The following is a 9,486-nucleotide window of genomic DNA, read 5'->3' on the forward strand; positions in this document are numbered from 1 at the left end:
TACAGTATCAAATTACCTTTTAAAGCATATAGACTGCTTATTTCACATTTGATTACCATCTGCTCTGGAGGCTCCTTAATCAAGAGTTTGGCCTTTGTCTTATTGCTGGCTGGATCTGCTCAGCTATAAAGGCACAAGTGCTAATGACCACTACAAGCAATTAACATCCAGTTTGAACTGAGACAAATAAAAGTATCATGTAATGGACTAATGGAGTTTAGCTGTCAGAAAGGCCATATCCAGTTAACACTACTACATGAGCTTGATGAGTTACTCAATGAGTGTAAATACAAAAATCTTACAGGTTAAATATAGTCCTTAGCCATTCTGTCTGACCATAACTGCATGGATATTTTATATATCAAGCATCCCAGAGAAAGCTATTCTGTTATCTATGGTTTGTTTTCAGTGTGATAGCCATCGGAAATGAACTGCAATAATTTGCTGTCTTTAATGTAATGATAAACTGATGCTATTAATATGGTTATGTATATTTAGATGTAGCATTTAAACAAATACACATGAGATGCAGAACAGTGCAGTGTTGTTTCGTTTAGGTAATTGTGCCTTAGGAGTTCCAACGGAGCCTATAGCTTAACTTGTGCATGATTAATGCCACTCACAGTCCTGCCATCTGGTTCCATTTACATTACCATGACCCCTGGACTGTTTGAATGGTGCACAAGACATAGCTGAATTTCAAAGAATCTTGCACCTTCTCAGTTACGTGTAAAGATTGTATATGTTTGTTCAAATGTTTATGCTATAAAACTTAGACTTTAAAAGTTGCCTGTTTATTTATTTTTCTTTTTTTAATGAAACATTTTTTCTTATGACATAAACATAGCAGAGTAAACAAAAAAGTAATAAAAAATGTTTAGGGTTCATTTTCTGTTTGTATTTATTTCCACAGCTCTCAGACTAAAACGTTATCTAAGAATAACAGGCCACTGACTAAATAACTTCAGCATGGGTTTAATCTGCACTCATGAAGCTAACTTCAATGTACATTGATCAGTGTGATCAATATAATTTTTCAGAAGTCCTCATTGTGTATTCCTTGATTTAAAATAAATTGTGCTGAATATTCCAAGCACATTTACAGTTTTTAAGTCTTCGATATTTACAGCTCATTACTTGGGGCAGTTATCAGGGGGTTAAAGGTTTAAGCCATCTCTACACTTGCTGACTATCTCCAGAACACATTCAGCCCTCTTGGTACTGGTAAGCTTCCACTTGATTGGCTCTTGGGATTTTGGCACAGGGCCAATGGGTTCTCTCCATATAACAGTGCAGAGCAGGGAGACAAATTCAAAAGAAAGAGGAGATAGGAACTCATGGTGGTGGAGCTGCTCTGTGTACCAGTACTAAATCGTCTAAAAAATGTGTAAGGGATTAGCTGCCCTGCCTCAGACATGTCTGGAAAGGTATGTACAGTGTGTAGTTTTGTTTGCTTTGTTCATTTTGGTTCGAAATTGGCTCACGGGGAGTTTAATATATTAAACTATATTAGTATATTAAATGAAAAAACTGTATTAAACATGTGCTTTAGTGTGAAAAAAGAGGAAAAAATGTCTGTTTTTGACATTGCTTTTACAAAAATATTTTCATTCTGACTACCTGAATTTTATTGATAGAACTGGTATATCCTACTAGCTTAATTATTTCACCATAAGTACCAAGAGGAGAGATCACCTCCGCACCTAGTTTGTCCCTGTTTCCAAACTGTTTCTATATGCCTTGGTGGTTTGCTTAAGGCTTCAACAAATGCCTTGATAGTTGTGCTTGTGCAGAAAGCTAATAAGGAGCATTTCTATGATCAAAGCTATGTAGATTGTCCTCGATATAAGTGACATGCCTTCACAATTTTGCCTTTATAAACACTTACCTGTAGGTCTAAAAGTAACCTATGATTAGTGACATATTTTTCCATATATTTCCAACAGTTTCACTCCATTTGTCGAACTTGTATAACTTTTATACTTAAGTCTTATTAATATGTTAATATTCCAATAATATTTTTACTTAAAGCCTGCAGTTAAATCTTCCTCTATATAAGATGGAATGTGAATGTTACAGTACACCATGAATCTGATGGGAGTCTTAATGAACTGTCTCCTGTGTATGAAACATAACGCTACAATGATCAAGGCAACAAATACTTTTTTCTCCAAGCCAGAAAAAAAACATGGTAGAGGGTCTGTTTTTAATAATGCGTAGTCTGGTTTTAATTTTGCAGAACAAAAGAAGCATTCACATAAATAAACCAACTTAAAACACTGGCCAAAGTGGAATTCAATTGGTGAAAGTTTAGTCTCGGCTATGTTGCTCTGGAATGAGTCAGAGAGCTGCAGTTGGGAACCTTTACATCTCAGCTTAGGTACTACCCCATTACAACCAGTCATGGGAGAGCAAGGTGCAACATCACCAAAACCATCATTCTAGTTGAATAAATTGTGAGCAAGGCAGGGGTTTTTTTGTATATGGTTATATGTATGTAACTGTCTAAAGCACTATCCAGCAATGATAAGTGGTGTTAGTTCATTTTTAATTTATTTCATTTTTTAAATGTATCAAGGCCTTTTTTCATCAGTCAAATTAATGCTATGGATGAAGACAGAGCTGTGATTACAGAATTTCATAATATACTACTTGACAGATACATTGACTGGGGTGGATTTTTTACATTTTAAGCATTAATTATTTTGAATGGCAAACTATCATCTAACAACACTTTTCATATTCAAACTTTAACAGTGACAAATTAACGGACTGATTTTTATATTCTAGGGCTAAAGAGATAAAGACCAAGTTGGGAACTCTGCTCCAGAAGCCAGAGAATGCTATTGACCTCATAATTCCTTACCCTGAGAAGCCTGAGAAGAAACCAGAGAAGCTTCAGAAGTAAGTTCAGACGTTCCTGTTGGCTCCTGATCTCTCTCCTTCTCCATCTACCCACATGCCTTCATATATATATATATATATATATATATATATATATATATATATATATATATATATATATATATATATATATATATATATATATATATATATATATGCACATGTGATGTGAGTCTTTACTGGCACACATAAAGCTGAAACTATTGATGAAAATTTTTATTTTGTCTGTTGTAAATATTGAGAGGATCTATAATTCCATAAAAGAGAGACAGAGAGAAGAGAGAGAGAGAAATTATATAAATCAGTATCAACTGAGGGCTGTTGCAAACATGCTAACTGTTGTTATCTGTGAAGTGCCTTTTTGATATCTTTAAAGGAGTGCTTCGCTTAACTTCATTGTTCTTTTAGAAATAGCTCTTTCTAGTCTCTGTAATTGTGGTCAAAATGAGACAAACAATGGGTAATTTGACTCGTAATTCAGTAATCCATTTCAGAACGTACGGGAAAATAACAAGATTAACGTAGGGCAAAAAAAGAAATACAGCTGGAATTACGAAACACTTCATTTTCGAGAACAAGGGCAAGAAACCTAGGTGTAAGGGAGGCCTTGGGTTCAAAAGAAAAATATAATTTATGCAGACATTTTGAAGACTACAAGTAGTTAAAGGGCTTAATTTGGTGGGAAAAGCTTGTTTGGTAATTACCTCTGTGGCATCCACACTCACTGACTTGCGTCATTCTCCTTTCCCGGCCAAACTGAAATAGATCCTATGTCATAATGACCTCATCAAACAAAAAAAAACCTTAATGAACGTGTTTTAATTCCAGAGCAGTCTGGTGTTGATAGATTGGATATACATATATTATTTTATTATTATTATTATTATTATTATTATTATTATTATTATTATTATTACTTTGTACTCTGTTTGAAATGTACAGATGTGATTTGCATTGTTCAGGCCAAGCCCTGAAGAAGTGGCTCAGTGGAGGGAGTCTCTGGACCGAATGCTCAACAACAGTTGTAAGTGCACTTTTCCATCTCTGTGTTCTCCTACTGTCCCTCACATGGAAACAAACATTGTCCTATTTCCTGTATCAATGGTCAAAGGCAGAATCAGCATGGGTGGAGGGCACGCTCAGACTGTTCTTTAACCCCTCTGTGCCTTAGCGAAATGTTTCGTTTTTTTGGCACAGGAGCATTTGGTTATAAAAAAGCTTGTTGTATGATAACAGTTAATGGCGACAACATACACACACCTCTCCTTCTCCATCTACTGAAGCTCAGCAGTACATACCACGTTTTCATCTGCAGGATCTAAACCTTACAGACATTTGTGAACACAGAGTAATATGCATAAGTGACTTCCATCTGCATGAGAGTGGGCTTCCAGTAGATAGGTTAACCTTTAAAGGCAATTATGTACATGGACTATTCTCTTGATATTTTGAGTTCACCTGTAAGAAATAGACCTACTTACCAAAAGCACTGACATAGACACATTTATGCATGGTTTAGTCAGAAATTTGACATTTCATATGAGATTTAAAGTTTATTGCAAATGCTGTTTCTAAGCTTTATCGTTCATTGTAAATGTCAAAAGACTGTTCTCAAAGTATCTAAGAGTAGAATTTATAATGGCCCTTGAAGGCTTATTCCTTAGTAAAGACCCCAAAATAAGACAGCTTATGATTGTTGTCTGCTGAACAACATAAACAGTTTAATTCCAGCTGTTATGTTCAAATCTCCTGAGAGATCTTTTTAAATGACCCTGTCCAAAATGACACTGCAAAGGGTAGCCAAACACTGTTCTGCCGGAAATTAGATTTGTTAAATTAAGCTTGTCTATATTTAATTTCATATGAGATTCCTTTTTACAGTGACACAAAATGTCTTGGCTTAAAGATATGGGGTGATATGGGGATTTGATTAGACGTTTTCCTTAGACAAGAAATCTACCCAGGACTACAAGGCTATACAGCACACTAAAATGGTAATTAAATATAATAATTGAGCTATAAGAAACTGGAAGCCAATTACATTAGCCAAAATAATATTAGTTAATGCATGCCAGTTTGCAAAAGCCATGATCAGCAGAAGCATGCATGCACATGCCCTGCTGATGGCCTTGGACAGAAATTTATACAATACTGGAATAATCACAGAAAATCTGACTTTTCATATTATTAGTAAAACAGAAAGGAATAAAAATTAGGTTTTATGTTTCGTTATTCCAGGATTTAGATTTTCTTGAACAAAAATTAGATTTCAATTATCAGAAACCTATACTACAGAATGAAATACCATGATATTGCAGTCCTGCAGAAACACTCATAGAGCCTTGAATGTGTACAATCAGTGATGCCAATGCATTGTGTGCAGTACCAAATGCACAGTGAAATGTGTTATGCTAGTACTATGTGAAAGATTTGTCATTTCAAATGAGACTGTCACCTATGGAACCTTAATTTCCAGAAAAGCGTATGAGAACTGACATTTTTTGTATTGATGGCAGGCCATGTATTTGTACATCAGCAACAAACTAGTCAGAGTCAGGTCAGAATGTTCTATGTTTTGCAATGGTGAATTCTGGTTCAGAAATCAACTCAAGCAATATTTGTATAATATACATTTCTCAATATTCAATCAGTGGATAATATAACAAAGTTATAACTGTTTAGTTATATCCCATTATAATGGGAACAAAATAAACACTATCTGAATAGGTATGGCTTTAGAAAACAGCAAGGACATCTCTACTGCACAATACCTCGATGACATAACGACTCACTGGAGACAGTTCAAATAAATGTTTATGAAGCCAAATGAATGAAAGAAATGCATTTGTTTGTGAAAATTGGTATTTGTAATGCTGCCAGGCCATTTTCTGTACTATACAAACATTAGACTAATGGTGTAATTGTAGTCGACAATTACAGCTAGCCGATCAATGCGTAACAATTATTTCTTTACTTATTATATTGAACATAGGGCTACATTTGGTGGAATGTGCCATCTGAAAGCAGACATGTCATGTGAGGGAGCTTCATAAGTACTCGTGCTGCATGCTGTGCTAGTAGTGCATATTAGTAATGCTTGGAAAGGGATCATTAGTGCCCAGCTCAAGGCCTGAAGCCACTGACCAGCACAAGCACACATGCATGCACACTCACTCACTCCCTCATGCACTCAGTCACTCCCTCCCTCACTCAATTCTGTTTGCAATGCTGCTTCTTCATTCCATATTACACAGATGGCCTGGCAACATTCAGGAGTTTCCTGAGGTCTGAGTTCAGTGAGGAGAACGTTGAATTCTGGATGGCATGTGAGGATTTCAAGAAGACTAAAGCCCCACTGAAAATGGCTACCAAGGCCAGGAAGATTTATGAGGACTTCATCCAAACGGGTGGACCCAAAGAGGTTTGTTTTATTCAACCTTCAGATTTTCTATATTCCCAGTTACAATGGAAGAGCTACTCCCAGGACATTCCCACTCAACACTCAGGACACTCGTTCATTTGTCTCCCGACGGACCTAACAGAGGTGGAATACCTGAAGTGCCTTTAAGGGAAAGGGAACATAGCCTTTTAGCACTAATGATATTTCTATTGGACTTTGAGGATCAAGAGCTTCTCATTTTGCCCTCTGCTTGCAACAGGGAGACTGTTACAGCAGCTGCTCTATTGGTTTTCTGTGGTTCTCAGGGAAAGTGAGAATCATGTTCGGCTGACCAATTTATCCAATCACCTGTGAGAGCCAAACTAGATTTAACAAGCTTGACTTGAATGAATTGTAAGAACCCTTCAAAGTGAAAGAGGTGAAGAAAGGGAGAGCCAATGAGACCTTTTCTCGGACATAACAATGATCAATGAATGAAAATGATTTACCTAGTTATTTAATATATGTCGTTATCATGCATAATCTGGTATAAAATAAATCCTCAGTTCCCATGTTTTCAGGTGAACATAGATCACTTCACAAAGGAGCTGACCCTGAGAAACCTGGTGGACCTTTCTCCATCTGCCTTTGATCTGGCCCAGAGCCGGATCTACACCCTGATGGAGAAGGACTCCTTTGGGCGATTCCTCAGATCTGAACAGTACCAAGACCTGAACAAGTAAACATTCACTCCAGCTGCAGGACACAATGCTAACAAATCCATGACAATCTATGTACCTCCCAGCACCAAGTTTCTTTCACGCCCAGTATAGTGGCTTCCTTGTGCTACTGCCTTGCCTGAAAACATGATTTGACCTGTTTTGAAAAAAATCAGTGTAAGAGTATTGAGATTGTATAAATGAAAAAAAAAAAACATTGTCTTCCTGAAGCATACCATATTAACTCACAACTTTTAAAAAACGTTTGCTTGATGTTTAAAGTAACCAGCAGCACTACAAATTTTATGCCTCCAAAATCATTGTTCCATCAGTAAACATTCAAATTGTGCAAGATCTTAATGTAAACATTTAGAGGCACTGTTAGCAGTTTGGTATGCATAGCCTGTTAACTGGAATAGTGTTCCTTTATCCTCCCTATGGACCGAATAAAATGGAAAACCTTAGTCAGACTGATCCCCACTTGCAGTTCATGGCTTTTCTTGGAAATTAGATGACTTGCTCATGTTTTTGAAGAGGGCAATGTGACCTCCAAGGCACAATTAGAAGTGTCTGTGCACCGTGTTCTTCTTCTGCAGAAAGCGGTACGGGGTGGGGTGAGAGAGAACGGCGAGGGCTTTTTCTTGGAAATGTCCGCATTAACGCTAACAGCAGTATAGTAAATGGGAAGGGGGGAAATACACACTTAATCTAGAAAAGCCCACCATCAGTCACAGTAAGAGAAAGCAAGTGACATGTTTAAATGCACCAAGTCCCTGGGAAAAGCCAGAGAAGAGGCTGGTTGCGACGCAGCAGCCAAACTGTAAGTTGCTAAGATGGGATGTCAAGTAGTAGGGGATCTCTATAAAGCAGAGAAAACAGGACCTTTCCCAAGAAAGGTACAAAGCAAACATACTCTAACAGTGTGTGTGTGGATTTTAGCAAAGCATAATGTCCTCAAGACCCCAAGGTGAGCTTCACCAAACTATTCTTGTCAAAAAAAACATTTTTGCCACCAGAGTTCATAGAAATAAGAAAAGAATATATTTGCTATGTGGTTATACAGCTTTTATGGCATTTATACCAGTGTTTTCAAGCATGCCTTTATATTTCTTAAAAATGTTATATGATTTTTTTTTAATGATCAGCTATTTTCAAGTAAACTTGAGATATGTTACCTACTAGTCAAAAGCAGTAACCCATATATAGTCTACAGTCACAAAATCCTTTCCTATCTTAAAGTGTGTTTGCAGACTAATTTGTATTTAAATCATTGTATTTTCCTATTCTTTATTCACCTTTTCTTGTTGATTTAAAACATACATACATTATATGGACTGATACGTACTTCCATAAGTCCTTAACATGATCCCACAAACTTCAAATATTAGAAAACTGCAGGCCAGAAGTAGCACAACATGGTTATTTCAATCAGTTATTACCTTAATAAAGAAACATTCACTGTTAAGAAATTACATTTTAAAGAACTGAAAAGATTGTAAAAAAATGTCAATGTCTCAAACAGGCTAGTTTACAAAAAAGATAATGAATTACCCCAAACCTGTTGCTAAGGACTTACAGAGTACTTGTCATTTATAGCAAATCTCACAAAATATATGTGCATGTACAATTGTAGCCAATTACATAAAATGCTTAATTACATTAAAGTTCTGAAGATGTATTTATTTTTTCATATGTAAATAATCTATAACTACTTGACCTTAAGTTATTCAAGACTGCTTGATTGAGAATACATAAGATTAGAATTATCAAGACAATAGCTTGTTCCTTTGTCAGTTTCTTTTTCCAGTGCATGTGTGACTGGGCGTAGGTGAAGTGATATGCTGGAGTAATGCTGAGGGTTTAATCCCATACTGGGATATGGAACTCGCATTGTTTTTCAATACTACCATTTTCAGAATGTTCTGAATTGCACAACACTGTTCATATGATTAAATGACTTTACCATGATTTATTTTGTCTTTGTTAGAAGAAAAAAAAAAAAAAAAAAAAAAAATATATATATATATATATATATATATATATATATATATATATATATATATATATATATATATATTCTATAGAATTCTTTCACATTGCAAGTGTTTAAAAATTTTTAATTTATTTTTCCTAGAATTTCTGATTTTGTTGTTACACCATATGCCATTTGGGGTCATCGAGGGGTTATACATTACCAGATATTTACAATAGTTTAGTACCTACATTTCCTGACATTTATGGCATATAATGCAGAGATACAGCTAATGTTTACATTACAGACCATGTTCATCTCACCTGCATCTGGCAAGCCGTCTGGTTATTGCCAGGTCTTACCTATCTCAGGAACCATAAAGCTCTTCTGAAGCTACTCTGAGTAGGTGAGCAAGTCTGTGAGCGGCTCTGCAGAGCCAATCAGCACCAATTGTGTCTGAAGATTATTGCTGTTAATCCAAGCACAGAAAATACTGCTGTGTACCATCCAGA

General features: G+C 36.0%; 1 protein-coding gene across 1 annotated transcript; it reads left to right on the top strand.

The window, feature by feature from the left end:
• The first annotated feature begins 1,295 nt into the window (after positions 1-1,295).
• On the top strand, positions 1,296-8,970 carry rgs5a (regulator of G protein signaling 5a). Its single transcript, XM_077014779.1, has 5 exons — positions 1,296-1,427; positions 2,791-2,904; positions 3,867-3,928; positions 6,159-6,325; positions 6,865-8,970. The coding sequence occupies exons 1-5, from the start codon at positions 1,384-1,386 to the stop codon at positions 7,024-7,026; spliced, it is 549 nt and encodes a 182-aa protein (XP_076870894.1). The 5' UTR covers positions 1,296-1,383; the 3' UTR covers positions 7,027-8,970.
• Positions 8,971-9,486: the final 516 nt, after the last annotated feature.

The sequence above is a fragment of the Brachyhypopomus gauderio genome, chromosome 8, assembly GCF_052324685.1.
Source record: "Brachyhypopomus gauderio isolate BG-103 chromosome 8, BGAUD_0.2, whole genome shotgun sequence".
NCBI classification, from domain to species: Eukaryota; Metazoa; Chordata; class Actinopteri; order Gymnotiformes; family Hypopomidae; genus Brachyhypopomus; species Brachyhypopomus gauderio.